Source organism: Pristis pectinata, chromosome 25, assembly GCF_009764475.1.
Source record: "Pristis pectinata isolate sPriPec2 chromosome 25, sPriPec2.1.pri, whole genome shotgun sequence".
In the NCBI taxonomy this organism is placed as follows: Eukaryota; Metazoa; Chordata; class Chondrichthyes; order Rhinopristiformes; family Pristidae; genus Pristis; species Pristis pectinata.
In genome coordinates, this window is record NC_067429.1 from 4,723,588 (window position 1) to 4,746,682 (window position 23,095).

General features: G+C 40.7%; 1 protein-coding gene across 6 annotated transcripts in view; it reads left to right on the forward strand.

Annotated features, from left to right (window-relative positions):
- LOC127582867 (rho GTPase-activating protein 21-like) overlaps nucleotides 1–23,095 on the forward strand; it is a 302,839-nt gene that overhangs the window by 218,766 nt on the left and 60,978 nt on the right. For all 6 annotated transcript variants that reach the window (XM_052038469.1, XM_052038472.1, XM_052038470.1 and 3 more), the window contains one exon: nucleotides 1,283–3,044. In XM_052038469.1, coding sequence (XP_051894429.1) covers nucleotides 1,283–3,044 — 1,762 coding nt within the window. The remainder of the gene's footprint in view (nucleotides 1–1,282; nucleotides 3,045–23,095) is intronic.

Consider the following 23,095-nt stretch of genomic DNA (forward strand, 5'->3'; position numbering starts at 1 on the left):
TCAACTAATGCTTTCCATTTCATCTTTACTACCAGAGGTTTCCCCCATTCACCTCCAACCCATCCACCTCCACAAAGTGTCCTGACCTAGAAATGAAGAATCACATCACAAGAAAATGTAATTCGTTTTTGTTACCAAGCCAATACATTTAGCAAAATAACAATAGACTGATGCTTTAACAGGCAATATTTTCTGCAAAGAAATAAACATGTTTATGGCAGTCTTTTTTTTAACATTTCATATGCCTAAGGCATAACAATAAGTATTTTTGATGGAATGTGCTGCTTCTGTTTCTGCTACAGTTGTTCCACTGTAACCACTGGTTAAAACGGAATGGGGAAAAATTAGGGTAAAGTATAGGGCTTGTTATACTCATGGCACACTGAAATAAATGGGACATGTTCTGATATCTACATTCCAACAGCTTATAACATTCACTTCCTTTGTAACCATCAGTTTGTGTGAGAGTAATGTGTGGAAATTGTTTTGTTGGTGAAATCTAACGATCTAACTGCCTGGTCAGTTACAAAGCCTTACAGTATATGTTGGTGCTTAAACCTCAATAATAACATGTTTGTATGTATGTGAGCGTTTGTATCTAGTAATAATTATATTTTCTCATCTCTTTGGGTGAAGTTTTCAATTAATGGAAATAATTCAAAGTAAAAAGAAAACATGTTAGACCAAAGGCCTGTCAGCATCGACAAAGTGAGAGAGGGAACATAATAATATTTTAGGAGTTTATTTTTCTTAAGAACTGAAAGTAAAATTGAAGACCATTATAGCTATTTAATCAAAAGAGAGTTATAGAATCACAGTGGGTCTGAATCTATTAAAATGTAATTGGTTTACCAAGTACACTGGCTTGCCTGAGTGAATGCCTCTGTCTTAGTCAATAGTAATGTTTCATGTTAAGTTTATGAAGCTGTTAACATAATTATAAGATTTCGAAAGATTTTTTAAGATAGCATAACTGCTGGTGTTATTAATTCTCACTCAGTTATTGTAAGCTAAATTTTTAGTGAGTTTAACTATCTATACTTAAATGAGTTTTCCCCCTAAATCTTTGAACATACAGTGATACCAGGTTCTGGGATTTTATAACCTTAATTGTTTTGTAAACATGAGATTTAAGCTTGGAGCTTTTGTTGATGGTGTCTAATAATCTAACCATTTTAAATAATATTTTATGGTATAAATGAGAACATGAAATTATCAGTTACCATGTACACAACCATCATTTTTTAAAACATAATCACATTTGTTTTCTTTAATTTTACAGGCATACTCTCAGGATGCTTACTTGAAGGGTAATGATCCTTATTCCGGTAGTGCTCGCCACATACCAGAGCCGCCACCTGTATGCTACCCTAGACATTTGGCTACGACCCAGACCAAGGAACCTTTACTGACAGATTCTTCCCGGGGAATGCTAGTGGACAATAGGAATTACAATGCCGGCTCAGGTTCTGACAGGGGATTCTATTCTGATCCATCTTCGCCATTGGATATTAGTGCCACAACTAGTCCACCTGCTAGCATATGGAATGAAGGACGAGGTAGAGCACGATCATCAGATCTGTTGGCTGAGATTGGAATAAGTCAGTCAAGCCCCATGCACCACGTGGAGGAGGTGCAATATGGAATAAAACCAAGATCAGTTCTAGCGAGAGAAATGACTGTGTCTTCTTCAAATTCTGTTGTACAGGGTCCAATAAGCAATAAATATGGTTCAGGTTCAGCTGCTATGCAAGATAGGTATAGGGGACGTTCTAACCAAATTCCTTTTTCATCAGTCTCAAACCACAATGTTTACTCGGGTCCTAAGAACAACATGGGTCAGAGAAATTACACTAGTTCTATGAACAACAGAGAAAATGACTATTTTCATTCCGATATTAGGACATCATGGGAACGACTTGGCAGCATTAATACAAGCAGACATCAGTATAAGCCACCTAGTTGGCAATCTACACAGTTACCACGTCGAAGCTCATCTGAAGATCGTTGTTACACTGCTATGCCCCCAAAATACAGGAGTTACTCTCAGGACAGACTTGAGGAGACTTCATTACACAAACATTGGCATCATAGTGCTTCCCAAGACACTTTACTTGCACCTATGAATGAGCCGTGGAGTTACAGGACTCGTTCAGAAGATTATCTGGGAAAATGTGACCGATCTTTGGAGAATTTAACACATAATGCCTTTACAACAGGTGGGGACAGGTTTTTATGGACACATTCAAAGACTGGTACAACAACTGGTGGTTTTTCTAAGTCTGGTGGGCAAGAACATTTGTTTTGGCAGCATAGACCAGCAGGATACTCTTCAGGTGATCCTGTAATGCATGGTCAGAAACACTCATCCCATCAGAACTCTAGCAATAGGAGTGCATTTTATAAAAACATGAACTCCAGAATATCTATTCCTCCTCAGCAGCAGTGCAGAAATGAAGCTGCTCCTTCTCATTCTGTAAAGAGAACAGATATTGCACATGTAGGGCAACAGACTACCAATGTTTCTCAAAGTAAAATATCTCATCTTTCAGATAGATCAGTGTATGTTTCTAGTTTGAATGCCAGTGAGTCCAAGGCTGAACGTTGTGCACCCTATCAAGTTAAGAGAATTGATGTGCCCGTTGTTCGAGACCAAAGACTGACCAATCATGATCGGCAGGGTGGCTTGTACCCAAAACAGACAGACAGAAACTCTGGTAAGGAGGCAGTCTTTCAACAAGACATTCAACCATTTCCTACTGCAAAGTCTGGAATTTCCCAAACCTCCGAATGTGAGATACAGAAGGAACAAGAAGTGCAACAAACAAACAAAGCTGCCTTTTTGAGGCAAAAGCCTCCCACTGGCCGTAGAGTACCACACCCTCTCAGGCACCCAGCTTGTATAGATATGTTGGAACAAACACCTGCAGTTTCACCACCAGCTGCCACATCTGAAAATGCATCTTCGGAACAAACAATTGAAAAACTGGAAGGGACAGCTGTAAAATCTCCAGAAGACTCCTTGGCCTCAATTCCATATATTGGTATGTAAAACAGCCAAAAGTGAATTGGGGAAATGAAAATACTATGCTCAGATACAGATTAGTTTATTGTCACATGCAACAGGGTGAAATGATTGTATTGTAGAAAATGTAGAACTTGTAAGGTTAGTGTTATGAAGAGAGCAACGTGAAATCATGCCTTTGAGCATTTCTGGCTGTGTTCAGAAGCAACACGTAAGGCATGCTGGTACCTTAAAGGAGCCTCTGAGAAGGGGGTATCTCTGACTTCAAAATCTTAACTATGTTCGGGTGGGCTTCCCAATCCACCCCCAATCTCCCCTAACTGCAACTTGTCTCCGACTCCACACGATCACATTCCCAACAGCCATCTCTCCTACTGCTGATTGCCCTTTCCTTGTCCTGATGCCCTAATTTGATCAAGTATATTTAATTGTTTTACTACTGCATATGTCTTGGTCTGTGCTCAAGTTTGGTTTCTATCTAACTAATGTAAGCTTTGTAAATGGAGTGAGAAAATTGTACAAAAGTCACTTGTGTAAGTTTTGATTCAAACAGCAAGAAACTTGTAATTATTCAAACGGACTACAAGATGTAAGTTATTCCATCATATAACATTTACAAAATGTTCACTAAATACAAATATTATTAAAAATAATTCTAAAGAGCGCAATAGATTGAGCCATGTTTGATCTTGGAAACAATTCAGGTGGCACAGTGGCACTGCAGGTAGTGCAGTTGTCTTACAGCTTCAGCAACTTGGTTTGATTCTGACATCCAGTGCTGTCCGTGTGGAGGTTGCATGTTCTCCCTGTAAGCACGTGGGTTTCCCACGGGTACACTGGTTTCCTCCTATATCCCAAAAATGTGTTGGCTATTCGGTTCATAGGCTCCTGTGAATTACCCCAAGTACAAGGGGCTGGCGGGTGTGTTAATGGGTGTATGTGAGAGAGTGAGTTACAGGAAGATAAGAGGGGGGATGAGATTGTTGGAATTGTTCTGAGAGCCAACATAGACTTGATGGACCAAATGGCTGCTTTATGTCATAAAGAAATAGTTGTTCAAGTAGAATTCCTTGTGCTTAAAGAAATTACAGAGGAACATGAATGGGCTGTAAAACCCCTTGAACTTGTACTACTACTCAGTGAAATTATGATTGATTTTTGACTTAACTTTGTATCTGCCTTTTACCTATACTGTTTATTACCTTTGGATAACAAAAAAAGTCTATCAATCTGACACTTAAAATTAACAGTTGATCAGTCATTGATTGTCATTTGCTGAAGGGATTTCCAAATTTCTGCCATCTGCTTGTAGAATGTTTTCTATGTTTAATAGCTTTACTCTTAGAACATAGAACAGTACAGCACAGGAACAGGCCCTTTGGCCCACCATGTCTGCACAGACCATGATGCAACACTGACTAATGCATCTGTCTGCCCATGGTGTGTATCCTATTATCTGTCTCTTCATGTATCTGTCCAAATACCTCCTAAATGTTGCTTTTATACCTGCTTCTACCACCTCCCTTGGCAGCATTACACATCTCCTTTAAACCTTCCCCCTCTCACATTAAATGCATGCCCCCCTCTAGTATTAGACATTTTGACCCAGGTAAAAAGATACCAGCTATCTACTCTATCTGTGCCTTTTATTAGGTTACCGCTTAGTCTCCGACGCTCCAGAGAAAACAATTCAAGTTTGTCCAACTTCTCCTTATAACTAATACTCTCTAATCCAGACAACATCCTTGTGATGCTCTTTTGCACCCTCTCTTAAGTTCTCCACATCCTTCCTATAATGTGGTGACCAGTATTGTGCACAATACTCCAAATACTTCCTGCTGGTTCTTGCTCCCTTTATAAAGGGAAATAGATCCTTCCTATTTACTCTCAGTTCTCTCATAATTTTATCCATAATTAAGTTTCCTCTCAGTCTCCTCTGTTCTGAGGAAAACAACAACAACCTATCAAATCTTCACTCAACTCATAAATTAGCCCTGCCCCCTCTCCAGTGCAATCACACATTTCCTGTAATGTGTTGACTAAAGCTGTACGCAAACTGTGGTCTGAATAATGTATAAAATACCAGCATAACCTCCCTTTTCTTATATTCTGTCCCTTGGCTCAAAAAAGCACACCCTGAAAGCCTTTGTATCCACTTTATTGACTTGACCTGCTACGTTTAAAGACCTGTGGATATATACTTCATGGTTACTTTGCCACCAAAGCCCGATCATAAAAAGGGGAAAAAAAAATTGAGAGGCAAAGTCCTGTGCTCTGCTGAACTCATTCAGCCCTCCAGTCATCAAAATGTCAGTTACCATTTTCCCTTGGATCCACTGCGCTTTTACTTTCTTGATTATTCTTCTATGTGAGACTTTGTTAAGCGCTTTGCTATAATCCATGTATACTACATCAATGCTCCAACTAAATCAACATCCCTTATTGCTACCTTGTTAAAAAAAATAAGTTAATCAGACACAATTTTTCCTTAACAAATCTATGTTGACTGCTCTTGATAAATGTATACCACTCTAATTATCAATGTGTGCTGTCCCTTGGAATATTTTTCTAACAAACTGCCCGTAACTGACTTGACTTGCCTATACTTGCTCAGTCTATCTCCCTTTCCTTCTTTAAACATTAGCAGCCTTCCAGTCCTCCAGCACTCTGCCAAAGACAAAGAGCATTGGAAAATTATAGTCAGAGTCTGTTCTATTTCTCTCTATGCTTCTTTTAAAAGTCTGGGATACATTCTACTCCTTTCTCATGAAGAGTCATTGACATCGCTCCAGAGATGTTGCCTGACTGCTAGTATTTCCACCATTGTCTGTTTTCATTTAATATTTTATCAGAGCCTGGAGTTTTATTCATTTTTAAAGATGCTACACCCCTTAATAAGTCCGCGTTCTTTATGTCTATAATTTTAATACATCACATTCTTCTTCCTCAATATCAATGACCACACCATCATCCTCAAAATATCGATTTGGAACTTTGCAAAATATTTTTAACCTCCATCCTCAGGCTGCCATTTTGGTCTCTATTAGGACTCACTTTCTGATCCTGTTTCTCTTGAAGAATTTTTAGACCATTTTAGGTTTTTTTCGGTTTTCTTTGATATTATCTGTAATGCTTTTCCAAGCACCCTCTTTTCCTTTGTCATTTCCTTTCTAATTTCACCTTCTACAATTCTTCAAACTTTCTGCTATGTTGAATTCTCAATATCAGAGTCATTGGCAAAGTTGGATCTCCTTAGGAAGACCCAAGAAATTCTGCAAATGCTGGAATCTGGAGCAATACACAAAAAGTGCTGGAGGAACTCAGCAGGTCAGGCAGCATCTATGGAGGGAAATAAGTAGTCGATGTTTCAGGCCGAGACCCTTCATCAGGACTGGAAAGAAGAGGGCAGAAGCCAGAATAAGAAGGTGGGGGGAGGGGGAGGAGCACACGCAGGCAGGGGATAGGTGAGTTCAGGTGATAGGTGAGTCCAGGTGAGAGGGGGAAGGTAGGTGGGTGGGGGAGGGAGGGAGATGTAATAAGCTGAGATGTGATAGGTAGAGGAGGCAAAGGGCTGAAGAAGAAGGAATCTGGTAGGAGAGGGCAGTGGACCATGGAATAAAGGATGGAGGAGAGGAGATGGGCAGGTCATCAAGGCAGGGGAAGGGAGCCACAGGAATAAGGGAGGGTAAAGGAGTTGGGGGGGGGGGGCGAAGAAAAAGAAAGGGTGAAGTTACAGGAAGTTTGAGAAATCGATGTTGAGGCCATCAGGTTGGAGACTCCCAAGGTGGAATATGAGGTGTTGTTCGTCCAACCTGCGTCTGGCCTCAACGTGGCAGTAGAGGAGGCCGTGGATAGACATGTCAGTATGGGAGTGAGATGTGGAATTGAAGTGGATGGCCATCGGGAGGTTCTGGCTGTGCGGCAGACGGAGCGAAGGTGCTCGACGAAATGGTCACCCAATCTGTGTCGGGTCTCACCGATGCACAGGAGGCCACACCGGATGCAATAAATGACACCCTTGGACTTGTAGGTGAAGCACTGCCTCACCTGGAAGGATTGTCTGGGACCCTGAATAGTGGTGAGGGAAGAGGTGTAGGGATAGGTGTAGCACTGGTGCGGTTGCAGACATAAGTGCCAGGGGGGCTATTAATGGAAAGGGACGAGTGGACAAGGCGGTCGTGGAGAGAGTGGTCCCTGCGGAAGGCAGGGAGAGGGGGTGAGGGGAAGATGTGCCTGGTGGTAGGATCCCGTTGGAGGTGGCAGAAGTTGCGGAGAATGATGTGTTGGATGTGGAGGCTCGTGGGTGGTAGGTGAGGGCAAGGGGAACCCTGTCCCTGTTATGTCGGGGGAGGAGAGGGGGTGAGGGCAGGCGTGCGGGAAGTGGAGGGGATATGGGTAAAGGCAGCGTTGATGGTGAAGGAAGGGAAACCCTGGTTACTGGAAAAGGAGGACATCTCTGATGTCCTGGAATGGAAAGCCTCATCATGGGAACAGATGCAACAGAAGTGGAGGAACTGGGAGAAGGAGATGGCATCCTTACAAGTGACAGGGTGGGAAGAGGTGTAGTCAAGGTAACTGTGGGAGTCAGTGGGTTTGTAGAAGATGTCTGTGGTTAATCTGTCTCTGGAGATGGAGAGAGATCCAGAAAGGGGAGAGAAGTGACGGAGATGGACCAAGTGAATCTGAGGGCAGGGTGGAAGTTGGAGGCAAAGTTGATGAAATTGATGAGCTCAGCACGAGTGCAGGAAGCAGCTCCAATGCAGTCATCAATGTAGCAGAGAAAGAGTTGGGGAGCGTTACTGATCTAGGCTTGGAACATGGACTGTTCCACATAGTGGACAAAGAGTCAGGCGTAACTGGGGCCCATGCGAGTACCCATGGCTACACCTTTAGTTTGGAGGAAGTGGGAGGAGCTGAAAGAGAAGTTGTTAAGGGTGAGTACCAGTTCCACAAGACAGAGGAGGGTGGTGGTGGAGGGGAGCTGGTTGGGTCTGTTATCAAGAAGGAAACGGAGAGCACTTAAAGCCTTCCTGATGGGGGATGGAAGTGTACAGAGATTCAACGAGCATAGTGAAAATGAGGCGGTCAGGGCCGGGGGACTGTAAGTTGTTGAAGTGATGGAGAGCATGCCAAGTGTCATGGACATAGGAAGGAAGAGACTGAACCAAAGGGGATAAAATGGGGTCAGGATATGAGGACGCAAGTTCAGTGGGGCAGGAGTAGGCAGAAACAATGGGTCTACCAAGGCAGTTGGGTTTGTGAATCTTGGGTAGGAGGTAGAAACAGGCAGTGCGGGGTAAGGGAACTGAGGTTTGAGGCTGTAGAGGGGAGGTCTCCGTAGGTATGTTAGTAAAACTGCTTTACAAGATTCTGCACTCTTGTGACAGAAGCTTATAAAAGCCATTTTTTTGGTGACTGTAACTGTTTATTAGAATTACTTCTATTTATGGTAATATCAGAAGCAGAATGAAATTCCCAATGTGCACTACATGCTTTTTAATGAAAGGCATGGACAGAGTGTTTTTCCAGAAGTCCGTGCAGCAATATTGCACCATCTATGGAAAAAAAGCAGATTTGTACTGTCAATAAAATAGGAAACACTGTAAAATAATTTTTTCTGAGTGAAAATGTTTGTAGATATAGTAAATGGCAGAATAATTATAGCTGAAAGAATTGGAAATGGGGCTGAGGGAAAGAGAGAAGAGAAATTATTTTCATTTTGACAGCACTTTCCATATCCTCTCAAATTAATCCAATGAATTTGAAGTGGTTTCTGTTATGTGAAAAGACGTTGCATATTTGTGTAAAGCTAGGTTCTGCAAAATCAGAAGATATTTATAACTAGTTTGTTATCTGAGGAAGAATATTATCTTGAGGTACTTTCACAACATAAAATCTCTTATCCCCACTATAAAAAGGAAAACTGAGCTTCAGTTAAACTTCAGGTCCAAAATAGAACAGCTCGGTCACTCTCTTCAGCTGAAATTACCAGACTAGGTTGTGTGCTAGTGTCTGAGGCTGTACTTTAAAGCTCCAACCTTCTGTTTTAGAAGGAGCAGTTTGACATCAGAATCAGAATGACACATGCAGTAATGTTCTGATTTTTTTCTTGTTGATCCTGAACTTAGAATCCAAGACACATTACAGTTAATAAATTGTAAATTTTATCTGGGTTGTTCTCATTTATCAATAATAGAAAGTATAGAAACTAAGATAATTTTCTTCTGTAATCACTGCACCAGAGACAGACCAAGTCAATTTATCAAAGTGTAGTGTTTGTTTTGCCAGTCTGGAGATTGGAAACAAGGTTTGCAAAAATAATTAAAGCTATTCACTTCAGAGTTTAGTAATTGTGGTACAAAATATGTGTTAGTTTGAGGCTGTTAATTTTATTTATAGGTACTAAATAACAATCCGATCTGGCTGGGCTTAAATAAACCACAAGGTTGTACTGCAACAATTTGAAAGATAGAGTAGGTAGGATTTTATTACATACTTTACAAATTTCTATTTGTCCAGCTTGATTCCTTGTGCTGGCTGTGGTAAAACTCATGATTGCAGCTTTACTGGCCTGAGTCAGGCAACACAAGAATTAGGTTGACATATGTAATCCAGGATCCTTGTAAGGCATATTTTTAGTTTTGCGATAATCTTATGTGCCATGCTGACAGGCTGATTTATTTTCTGAAGTGGTATGTTTTGTTTGATGAAACATTTTACCAATCCCTTTTTGTGTACTTCGAGTGATGCATGTTGCAACATACTAGCTCTTCCATTTTATTAAAAAATAGCTGCACTTTAATAGGAAGCTCTTGAGTTGGAGATTGTTTTAATACCCATGTTTCTACTTCCACTGAAATTTAATCTATCAGATGGTGAAGGTAACACAAAATGAGTCTTTGCTTCACATTTCTGTTCACGTATCTTTGAAAAAACAATGAGTCACAGTGAAACATTGCACAATTCCGTCATGGCAGGTCACCACCAGTGTAGGATGTAAAATCTGAATTTGTCTCTTCAGTAAAATTATATGGTGTATATTCTGGTGAAGTTCTTCAGTGATATAAAGTACAGAATCAAGCACTGATGCAATGAATCTATGTAGGTTTAATACCTTCATCTGAGGGAGTAGGAGAAGTTCATTGCAGACTTCACAAGGCTAGTGCGCATTGTTCAAAATGCTTTTATCTGTTTCTCACATAAACAAGTTAAGAAACAACCTGCATTTATGTAGTGCCTTTCAACTTGAGGGCTAACAGGTCCACTTCAAGGTAGCTCCAGGGTTTGTTACGTAGTATTTACATCACAGGAGCTGGTCATTTTACATAGTGCCTTCAACCTTGCGAATGGTATATCCATTTCAAGAGCACTGTAGGGCAAATTACATAGCATTTATAGCACAGACATTGGTCATTTAGTTGACCTTATTGCTTTTGTTCATGCTGCCTCACATCTCCCAAAATACTTCATTTCAAGTATTCAACAGACTAAAATAAACTATTAAAATGATAAAAGGAAAATCCTCCCAACATAGAGAGATGAAATTTATGTCTGTATTTGCTTAGCTACTTGCTTAAGAAGCTGGTCTATGTAGTGTGGTGTTAAATTACAGGTGATTTTTAGGTTTGCAGCAGGTAGTGCTGCTTCCTCATAGCTCCAGCAACCAGTTTTCGATCCTGAGCTCTGTTTATGTTTGCACCTGCTCCCTGTGACCACGTGGGTTTTTTCTGGGCGCTTGGGTTTCCTTCCACATTCCCAAAGGTATGCTGGTTGGTAAGTTAATTGGGTATTGTGGATGTCCCCTCAATATAGGTGGCTGGGAGTTGATGGTCACGTGAGGGAATAGGTTACAGGGAAGTAAGTGGGGGAATAGGATCATTCTGAGAGTTGACGTAGACTTGATGGGTTGAATGGTCTCCATCTATGTCATAAGTATTATGAGATTTGCATGGCCCAGTGGTGGTGTTGGTGCCTTGCAACTCCAGTGACCCAGGTTCAGTCCAGACCCTGCATGCTGCCTGTGTGGAGTTTGCATGTTTTCCCTGTGACTATGTGGATCTCCCTGGGTTCTTCAGTTTCCTTCCACATCCCAAGGCCTGCAGATAATTTGCTACAGTAAATATCCCCTAATATTAGTTGATGACAAATGAATGAAAAGGGAGTTGATGAACATGTGAGAGAGAATTATTTGAAGGGTTAAAGGACATTAAGTAAGGGAATGAGATGGAAGGACTGCTCTGCTTGTAGCTGGCATGGATCTGTTGGATTGAGTGACCACCTTCTGTGTTGTAATAAGTAAATTACAATATGTGTCCATTTAAAATTAATTGGGAAATTTGATTCTTGAGATGCCACTCCCATCAAGATCTTCAGTTTTAGCTCATGGCATTTTTAAAAATATGCATATTGGGCTGCAATGAAGTCATTGTGCCTGGGCTGTTATTTTAATAACAGGATGCTTCCAGGTAAAAAAACAAAGTAGAGTAATAGAGTCATACAGAACAGAAATATGCACTTCAACCTACCATGTCTGTGTTGACCATCAAGTACCTTATTAATGCCATTTATCAGCAGTGGTCTGCAGCCTTCCATGCCATAGTGATTCAAGTGCTCGTCTAAATACTACTTAAGCATTATGAGTAGCTGTCACCATCTTCACTCCAGGAATGCGTTCAGATTCTACCCACACTCTCAACCCCTCTAAATCTTTTACTTTGTTTCAACTTAGAGTCTTACAGCACAGAAACAGGCCCTTCAGCCCAACTTGTCCATGCTGACCAAGATGCCTACCTACACTAATCCCATTTTCTTGCATTTGGCCTATATCCCTCGATTGCTTTCTTATCCATGTACCTGTCCTAGTACTTTTTAAATTCTGATAATACCTGCCTCTACCACCTCCTCTGGCAGCTTGTTCAATAAAACCATCATCCTCTGTGTGAAAAATTGGTCCCTCAGATCTCCTTTAAATATTTCCCCTCTGACTTTAAACCTCTGCCTCTAAGTTTAAGATTCCCCTACCCTGGGAGAAATACTGTTACTATCTACCCGAATGTAAGTCCCTCATAATGTTATAAATCTCTACAAGTCACCCCTCAGCCTCCTGCACTCCAATGAGAATAATCCCAGCCTATCTAATCTCTCCTTGTAACTAAAGCCCTCCATTCCAGGCAACATCCTGGTGAATCTCTTCTACACTTTTTCTAGTGTTACCACATCCTATTTATAGTGGGTGACCAGAACAGCACACAATATTCCAAGTATGGCTTAACTAATGTCTTGTACAGCTGCAACGTGATGTCCTAACTCTTAGACTCATTACCCCTACCTATGAAGGCAAGCAAGCTCAACTACCCTACCCATCTGTGTCACAATATTCAGCTATGAATTTTCAACCCAAGGTCCCTTGGTATATCAACACTTCTAAGGTCCCGGCAGTTTACTGTATATATCCCAAAATACATTACCTCGCACTTGTCTGGATTAAATTCCATCTGCCACCACTCTACCCAACTTGCCTATCTATGCAGTGACAATATGTCCTCAGTGCTGCTTGGAAAATTGTTTCAAGATTTTGACCAAGGAATCATAGATGAAATGTTATACTTCCATGTAAGGATGGTGAGTGACTTGGAAGAGCCTTCTGTGTGGTGCGTCCATACAGCTGCTGCCCATGACATTATAGGTGGGACAAGTTGTGGGTCTGGATAGCACTGTCAAAGAAGTTTTTGCAAGATACCACAATGAATCTTGTCAGTGGTGCACACTGCAACCAGAATGTGTCAGCAATAAAGGATGTACATGGTGGTGGATGGGGTGGGTATAGGTCAGGTTGGCTGCTTTGTTATGAAATTTTTTGTATAGCTGGAGCTACATTGGTTGAGGCAACTGGAGACCATTCTATCAAATTCCTAACATGCCGTGTGGATGGTGCAATAACTGTGGAGTCAGGAGATGTGTGTCTTGGCATTGGATACCCAGCTTTTGACCTGCTCTTACAGCCAGATATTTATGCATTTGTTGGAGTGGAGTTAACTTTCCTTTATTCTAAACCTATGCCCTATAGTTAAAGATACATCTGCTGAAGGGAAAGTTTCCTACTATCTTCTCTCTCCAGCCCCCTCAAAATTTTGTATACTTCTATCTGGTCTCTCCTCAGCATCTTCTTCAATGAAAACAAACCTAGCAAATCCTATCTCTCCTCATTACAGAGATGCTCCGTCCCAGGCAACATCTGCCGAATTTCCTCTGCACCTGTTCCAGTGTAATCGTATCCTTCCTATAGTGCAGCAACCAAAACTGCAACAATAGCCTAACCAATGTTTTATGAAGTTATACCATAATCTCCCTGCTGTTACATTCTGTGCCCCGTCTAATGAAGCCAGGTATCCCAAATACCTTCTTTACCACCTTATCCACCTGCACTACCACCTTCAGGATCCTTTAAAGTGAGGTCCCTCTGCATCAGTACTCCCCAGGCCTTACTATTCATGATATATTAGTCCTCCCAAAGTACATCACCTTATATTTATCATGATTAAATTCTGTCTGCCAATGCTCTGCCCATCTTATCAACTGATCACTATCATCCTCTAGCTATGACTACCCTTCTCGCTGTCAACAACACTACTAATTTTTATGTCACCTGCAAACTTACTAATCATACCTCCTACCTCACATCCAAGTTGTTAATGTATATAATAAACAGCAAGGATCCCAGCATTAATCCCTGTGGTACATCCCCAGGCACAGGGGATTGTATTTTGAAATACAAAAAAAATCCTCCATCTTGCTCCCTGCCTCTTATTACCAAGCCAATTTTGGATCCAATTTGCCCATGGGTTCTAACCTTTCGAACGAATCTCCGGAGAGGGACCTTGTCAAATGCCTTACTGAAGACAATGTAGACTACATCTACTACACAATGCATTCTGTTATCTCTTCAAAAAATGCAGTCAAATTGATCAGACAGGATCTTGCCTCTTACAAAATTACACTATGTTTGATTAATCACTGTCTTTCCATATGCAATTTAATTCTTTCCCTCAGAATTTTTCCAATAACTTCTCTACCACTGAGGTTAGACTCACAGGCTTGTAATTACCCTGTTTTATCCTTGCTGCCGTTCTTGAATAGGGGTGTTGCATATGCTGACCTCTATTCATTTGGCACCTCACCTGAGGATGGCAAAGACTTATGAATATCTGTCAGGATCCCAGCGATCTCCTCCCTTCCCATAGCAGCCTGGGATACATCTCATCAGGTCCTGGGGATTTATCCACCTAGAAGCCCACTAAGACATCTAATGCCTCCAATTTTTATGATTGCGTATTGAATTTCGCTGAGTTTTCCAGACATTGTAGTCTTTCTTCTTAGTGTATACAGATAAAAAATATTCTTTTAAGATTTCACCCACATCCTCTGGCTCTACACAAAGTAAAATTAAACATGGAGTTCATGACTTTAAAATAAGAACAGGTTTAATTTGATATGCCCAAGCCCTACTGACATGATTTAACATGCATTGTTAATTGCCTTGAAAGATTTTCTGTTGTTCTTAAATGTTCCTAAATGTAGATGACTTCATACTCTCTTAGAGCTAGGCCAGGTTACCCAAAACCTTTAAGTGTTTGTGATCGTATTCCCACTTAAATGTCCGACAATCTACCCACATGCAATAGAAATCATTTATGTTGATTGAGAAATGTTTGGAATTTCTTCAGGGTGCCACTTGCCAATTGAAGCAGGTTCCCTTTTGTATTGAGCTGTCAAAAGCTACCTGTGCAAGATACAATTATTGCAACTTTTGTCTGTTATTAATTATCAGCTAAAGCCTATTTCCAAATGACTGCAATGAAACAGGAGTGTAGAAATATGTTGACGAAAATAGCTGATCAGCAGGCACAGTGATTAAAAAAAGCTTTTAACTGACCCTCTCAGTGAGAAATTGATAGAATAAGATTTTGTTTTGGACAGAATCTCAAATTGGCAATCAGGCCAATCCAACCCTATCTGCTTTCTCTTGGATGATCATTAACATGATCTACTTTGTTATTTTGGTTTCAAAGGGCAGATTTGAAATAATTTGAAAACGTTTATTGTAATTTGTTTCTCTGATTACTATAATTTAACATATTTACTGTTTTTTAACACGCATTGTATATCCTGTCAGTGGGATATTTTTCATCTTTTGTAATGATCAGCAGATTGCCAAATTGATTTGTATTTCCAGATGCATAAAAACATTGTTAATCCTGATGTAAATCCATTTGATGCTAAAATTTGAATTTCAGTTTGTCAGAAATGTGTCTTTGCCTGTGGAGCAGCCTTTAGGGATGATCATACAGAAATAACTTGAGGAGAAGCCTAAAACTTAGACTTTGGACTGGTGCAAAACATCTAAAAAATGTTAAATGAAGGTAGTTCACATTGAATTACATTTAGATTTGTGCATTGCCGTCTTTTACAGGGACATCAATATTAGTGTTTATCCCGTGTCAGCTGTTTAATTATAAGAACATAATATGTATAAGTTTACTTAAATGATGAGTAAAGCCCCAAGAATATCTCTTATTGCAATAGTCTACCATTTTATTACTTTGTGTGCCACCTATTCTCAAGGTGAAATGGCCAGTCATGATGTATTTTATTGTATGCATTTTTCCAAGAGTTATCGGACTAGGGCTAGAGGGATAATTATTTAAACAATAAAGGGACAGTGAAAAACCTTATTGTTTAAACTTACCCAGTAGAGAATTTTAAATAAGAAACTTCAGAGGTAGTAAGAGAGGCCCTTAAGGATGCAAACTTGTTGATTTAATAGAGAGAAAATGTACTTAGAGGCAGCGATCTTTAAACAGTTTGATCGAATAAATAAGGAAGGATTGGTAGTGAGCGAATTACATGCGAGTTAAATATCTTTCTGATAGTGAGAGAGGAAGCTGAAGAATAAAAGTTTATTTGACAGTAAATGCAACAATTAAGAGGATAAGCAGCAAAGTGTACTAGAACTCTCTCTCTCAAAGTGCACAAGTTGTGAATATTTAGTAAAATTGTGACCTGCTTAGAAGTGTACAGCCCACTTTTGCCTTCTGTGGTGTAGCTTCCAACAGTCTCTGCCCCTACCTCCAACATCTGCTCTACACTTCTTGCATGCACATTTTATGCTATGTAGAAAATCTATTTAAACGTCATTGTCAATGCTGAATTTTTCATTGAAAAACATTAAACGTAAACTAGAGGAAGAGCACCTCGTATTCCACCTGGGTAGTCTACAACCTGATAGCATAAATGTTGATTTCTCTAATTTCAGGTTATCCACTCCCCTTCTGTCCCTTTTGCTCTACCCAGGTCCTCTTACACACACCCAAATCCTCCTCCCAGCCCCCTATCACCTGGTTTCTTTCCCCTCCCTCACCTATTCCATCTGCTCATCAAACACACACTCCTCCCACTGGGTCCCCTCCCCCCAACCCATCTTTATTTGGTTCCATTCTCCGCCTTCCTTTGTTGTCAGATTCCATCAATGCAGCCCTTTGTTGCCTCCACCCATCACCTCCCAACCTCTCTCGCTATTTCCACTCTTCCCTCCTCTATCTGCCGATTACTCCTCCCACCTATCGCTTGCCAGCTCTTGCTCCACTCCTCCCCCTCACCTGTTTATACTGGCTATCTTCCCTCTTCTTTCAGTTCACATGAAAGGTCTCAACCTGAAACTTCAAGGACCCATTTCCCTCCACAGATACTGCCTGACTTGCTGAGTTCCTACAGCAGTTTGTTTTTTCTGCATTAAACTGCCGTTGCTGGAAATCAGAAATAAAATCAGGAAATGCTGGAAATATTCAGCAGGTTAGGCAACAGCTGTGGAGAAGGAGCAACATTTAATATTTTGAGTCAGAATGACCTTTCATCAGAATGGGAAAAGTCAGAAGCAAGCATATTTTTAATTGTGGGGAAGGAGAGGTGTAGAGGGAACAAAGGGGACATGTGAGATAGGGTGGAGACCAAGAGAAACTAAATGACACACAAGCTGTTGGTGCCAGGTGAGAGAGGGCGGTAAATTCTGTTAATTTTTTTTATTGTTGTCCGACATAATAAAATGCTTTTATTTATCTTGCTGCTACATGTCATCTACTGTCACCATCATTACTCTGGAGCTGTACAAAACAGAAGGAAAGATAACTCCTGATGTCATTAGTATGAGTAATGGTTAACCACATCCATTAGCCAATATCTGTATGTCTGTTTCATATATTCCCATTGAATGACTCATGCCAACTTTATCTGAAGGCTGTCTGGAAATGTCTAAATAAATTACTCAGTACAAGTAATGTTGAAAGAAAAATTAGAATAATATTACCATTCTATATGTGCCTTTTAAATAATTAATTAGAGTTTCATTTCTATTTAAATGTTTAGGGTGGCAACACAACATTTTTCAGGTACATTTAACTTATTAGATGACCTTCAGTGTTCCATATAGGAAAATAGAAGCACCAAGTTTCTGTAAAAGGGTACAGAGAGCTGACTAAAAACGCAGTCAGAAACAATTTCTATTTCTTCTGCAGTCCCTCAGGATCAAGGATGACTTGCTTCCATTGTGGTTCTGGGGTAGCTAATGAGGCCAATATGGAAACCTTGAACTCTTCCACAGATGGGGCAGGAGGTGGCTGATAGGCAGTCATTTAGATTATTTATGAGGTGTTGTACTCCTTCTTTCACTTACATAGGGTGTTCCCAATGCATGTCTTGGATTCTCAGCCTCTGTTGTCAGAACTATACTGAACATCCTACTGAAATACATTCTACTGTGTGTGGTCATGGGCCAGAGGTTTCAGACTTTCTGAACTTCATGGGGAATCAAGAAGGCCAGGAGGTTTAGAAAGTGAGTCACAATGAATAATGGTTAAGGAAGCTACAAGCCTTGCCGCAAATGAAGGGATGCTGAGCTGGGTTTGCACAGAGTCCACAACTGAAGGACAAAATGAAGGCTGCAAGGTTAAGGAACAGTGTTGTTTGTCTTGTGGTCTGGACTGCTGCAGTGGTTAGGACTGTTCACTGGAGATGTTCAAAGAGACCTAAATAATTGAGCAACTGTTTCCTTCCCTCAAAAAGAAGTGAAACAGTAGGAGGCAGAATGGAAGAACTAAAAGACACAGAGGAAGTGGGAATACTCAAACAATTTCAGATTAAGCTGGTAAAGAGGAAATCGTGGAAAAACTGGAAAATTGGAGCAGCCCACAGAGGCCCAGGGGTCAGACGGAAGAGTTAGTCAACGTCAAAGGTGCAGTAAATTGTTCTAATGGAGGAGATTCCCACCCTTAACACTAATCTGCTCCTGTAACGTTCACTATTTTCCTTAGGGCTTTGTATTCTGGCCAGCATTATTGTTTTAGTTAGAACTTTGGTAACTTTACAGTTATTTTCTATGAATTTTATACAATAAAATTACTTATATTAACATAGACCTGAATACTTTTTTTTGAAGACAATAAATAATGTTAGGTCAGGCCAAGCATGAATACTGTATCTAGGGTACCTATTTTAATTGTTCTGGTTACCATCTTGTGTTCCCTAATGATTCCGATCTTTGATTGCATATCTTTGTGAATTTTTAAATTTATTTTTGAGAATGGGGCATTGCTGACAAGGCAGCATTGATTGCCTGTCCTGCATTGGGAAGATGGTGGTGGCCACCTGGAGCTGCTGCTGGTCTTCTGGTGAAGGTGCTCCTATATTGGTGTGGGGGAAGGAGTTCCGGGATTTGGACACAGTGACAAGAAGGTTATTAATACTTCCAAGTTAGGATGGTTTTGTGACTTGGAAATATAATAAGTGGTCATGTTCCCATGCAGCTTTTACCCTCATCTTTCTGGTGGTAGCATTTGAAGGTTTAGGAGATACTGTCAGAGTAATGAGGACAGTAACTGCAGTATATTTTGTAGATGGTACAGACTGCAGGCACGGTGAAGGGAAGAAATGCCCAGGGTGGTGTACGTAGTACTCATCAAGCTTTGTACTGGATGGTACTGAGCTTCATCAAGGCTATAGGAAATGCGCTCTTACAGACAAGTGCAGAGTATTCCATCACACTTCTGATTTGTCCCTTGTGGACGGTGGAAGGACCTTGGGGTGACAGGAGGTGAGTCTCTTGCTGTAGGAGCCACAATGTGCGTGACTAGTCCTGTTGGTCAGTGTGGAGCCCCTAGAATGTTAATGGTAGGGGTCTTGGAGATGGAAATCAAGGATAGGTGGCTATAATCTTTTGGTAAAGGTGACCATTGTATAGCATTCTGTGGTGCAATTGTTACTTGCCATTTATCAACCGCCTTGTGAATGTTGTCTGGCTGCTACCATATGCAGGTATTATAAACTGGTTCATTTGTTAAGGAGTTGCAAATGGAATTGAGCTTTGTGCAATCAGTGAATATCCGGACCTGACTTTAAGATGGAAAGAAAGTCATTCATGAAGCAGCTGATGATTTCTGCATTTAGGGTACCTATTCTAATTTGTTGAGCCTAGGACACTGTCATGAGGAACTGATGCAGTGATTCCTGGGATGGGATAATTAACATCCAGAAGCCTCTGCCATCTTGTCTTGCACAAGGAATGATCCCAATCATTGGAGCATTTTCCTCATGATATCCATTGACTTCTGTTTTACCGGTGCACCAAAATGCCACATTGGATGGAATGCTAGCTTGATGTCAAGGGCAGTCACTTTCGCCTCACCATAGGAATTCAGTTCTTAGGTGCATGTTAAGACCAAGGCTGTAATGAAGTCTGTTGCCAAGTGGTCCTCATGAAACCCAAAACAGGGCATCACTGAATACGCATCGTTCTTGCTGTCCATTGACTTACCATCCGTTGATCTGTGTACTGTATGTACTGGCAAGGTCTGTCCAAGACTCCACTTCAAACTTGTTCTGGAGACACCAAAGGAGCATGAATGTACCCATGAGATTGGTCCAGAGCATGGGCTGAGTGTGAGGCCGGAGCCAGGGTCTGGAGTGTGGGTCTGGTGTGCGGCAGTAGCTGGGGTTCAGAGTATGCAGTAGAATTCGGGGTCTGGAGTGTGTGACCAGGTATGCAGAAGGAGTCAGGATCCAGAGTGCTTGTATATTTCTGTTTGTTTTGAGTGGTCATTGTCAGTGGTATCGTGTTTTGTTTTTATTATACATGGGAAGTCTGTACCCCCATCCCTCGCAAATAATGAGGACTCCATGAGGGTTACTGGTGAGTAAATGGTGTTTAACAGTGATACCTGCCATCACTTTGCTGAAGATTTGGAGTACACTGCTTAGGCACTAGTTAGCTGGATTGCATTTGTGCAACTTTTTCTGTTCAGGACACAACTAGGCAATTTTTGTCATTGTTGGATAGATGCCGGTGTTGTAACTGAACTGGAGCCACTTGGCTAGAAAAGCATCTAGTTCTGGAGCACAGAACTTCAATGCTACAGCTGGGATTTTGTCTGCTCCCATGGCCTCTGCTCTATTTGGTGCTCTCAGCCATTTCGTAATGTCACAATGAGATTAATAAAACAGGGCTTGGTACTGCTGTACACAGCCTTTTATTTGCAACTGTTTATTTATGTCAGGGATGCTGCACACAAATACAGACATTGATATGTTGTGAATTAAGTACATGGTACACACTAGCTTCCATTATAACTGAAAAGGAGTGTTTCATTAGATTTGGGTCTTGTGATGAAGCACTTCGTATCCATTCATTCATTCATTCATTCATTCATACATTCATTAAGTCATTGTTGTTCCAAATAGTGTTTTAATAATACAAATTTATCACTCCAGACCTTTATAAGTGCAAATGTAGCCTGACATGTTCCTTCTAAGTACTTCTTCCCCTCTCTATCTCATCCTACTTATGTTTTGAACATTCCTTCATCACTTTCTTAACTTCTGCTGACTCCTGTTTGTATTCATTCAAGTATTCATGTTTGTTACTGTTGAGTATAACATATTGTAAGTAGCAGACACCCAATCTGTGTTTACCAATGAACAGCTTGCTGGTCTGATAGAGTGGGAAACCTGGGTCTAAACAGATTATCTGATTGGAAATGTGGATTTCTGATCATTAATCTGGCCATAAATTCCCCCAGAATGTAGATTGAAAGGAAGATGTGCCTTTTCTATGTAAGTTAATAAACTATGCAACTTAGAATTAGATGACATAATGTGTTATTAATTCCACATTTTCTATCTATCTTCTATCTAATTGTGTACCATGAATATGTAGGCTTGTCATTGAGCAGTAGATGTGGAAAGCCAATAAGAGCTGCTTAAAATTGAGGAGTGATGTCCTACTATGGAATAATCACAAATTTACTTAAGTTACAGCCTCAAACATAAAGGACATACAACAAACTTAAGTCTCAAAAGATGTTGATTTTTTGGGAATTCAGGAAAATAAATAAGAACATTCCAAAATGAGTTTCCAGGAGAGAATTCCACTCTTAAACATGGAACAAAATGGAGAAGCCAACCTGGAAGACCAAGGTCATGAGCGCCATGGAAGATCTAAACCCTCCTGAAGATATGCAGCCACATGTGCATAGTCTCAGAAATGTATTGAACAATGTATCCATTGGGTTACATACTGGGAAGTCTGTATACCAAGGGACATGTACAAAGGCTCCCAGAGCCACTCAAATACACTCTACATTGTTGATCTATTCAGCATGTCTTCTTTTCAACTAACTGTTCCTAATACCGTGGTCATTGTAATTTCTGTGCATCTGTTGGATCCATTTAACAACTATTCATTGAACAGACAGGGCAAATAGATCAGCAATCCTGAGTATGCTTGAGTGGCTCCAGAAACCTGTACATGCCCCTTGGAATACAACTTCTCCAGTGCATAACTGATTAGAAACCCATGAAGCACAGCCATCAGTTGGAAGAGAAACATTGGTGTTCAGCTGCTCCCACACAAGTTCTGGACTTACTGCAACTTACTGAGTATTGCTGGAATTCTCCCACATTATATTACAGAATTCACCTCTCCAATCCTGTGCAAGTCATCCCTGGACACATCAGAGGCAGCATACAAGATCCTTTGACGCTATTTCAAAGAAGAGTATGTGAATCTTCTCCACTGTCCTGGCTAGTATTATCCTCAGTCAACATCACAAAAGCAGATTATCTAACAGTTATCATTGATACTTGGAGGCACTTGCTGTGCACGAATTAACTGCTGTATTTTCCCAATGTGGCTGCTCTTCAAATGTATTTCAAAGGCTATGAAGCTTTTTGGAAAGTCTTGACATCATAGAAAGTGCTATATAAATGCAAATCTTTTCTTTCTTTGAAACTTATTTGTAAAAGATTTAGGAGTTTTTTTTAAATCATGAAGTTAATAGACAAGGTAATTAGAACAAAGACATGTCTAGAAATTGGATTGAAAGTGGCTTGTTTTTGTGTGATTAACTTTCTGTGAGCAATCAATTATAACGGAAAACCAGACATTTACTGTAGGTTTTATGAAGTCCACAATTTTCCTAATTTTCAGTTGTGTACGCATGTTCCATGAATGGTGTTGGCCTTGCATGCAGAGCAGGCCCCCATAACACTTATGAGACATGCTTCCATGTAATGTAAAGACAGCCTGCCTGAGCAGCTCTCATCTGTGCAATATGGTGCTGGGAACTCTCCTTTGGTTTGGTTTTGTTTCAGTAGAACACTTAACTCTTGTACTCTTGTGACAGCTATCCCTCTACCCTCCCCTCTTTCTGCCCCTTCATGAATCTTGTGCCTCTCTATCAATCTGCTGATTTTCCCACACTGCTCCTTGCCTCTTCCACTGACTACTGATCCATTGGTGACATCCCATCCTTGATTGTGAATCCATCAGTCACCGCAATACCCATCCCAGATTACTGATCTCCACCCGCCACTCTTTGTGCCTCTGAGTTTCTCTGATTCACACCTTGGTCCATTTGATTATTTTTCTGTGTGTACCCTGTGAAGGTGGAATGCACAAAGGAAATTCCTTTGATTGTGTAAGTACTCTGAGACCTCATGTCCTATCCAATTTTTGCAATGGCAGAC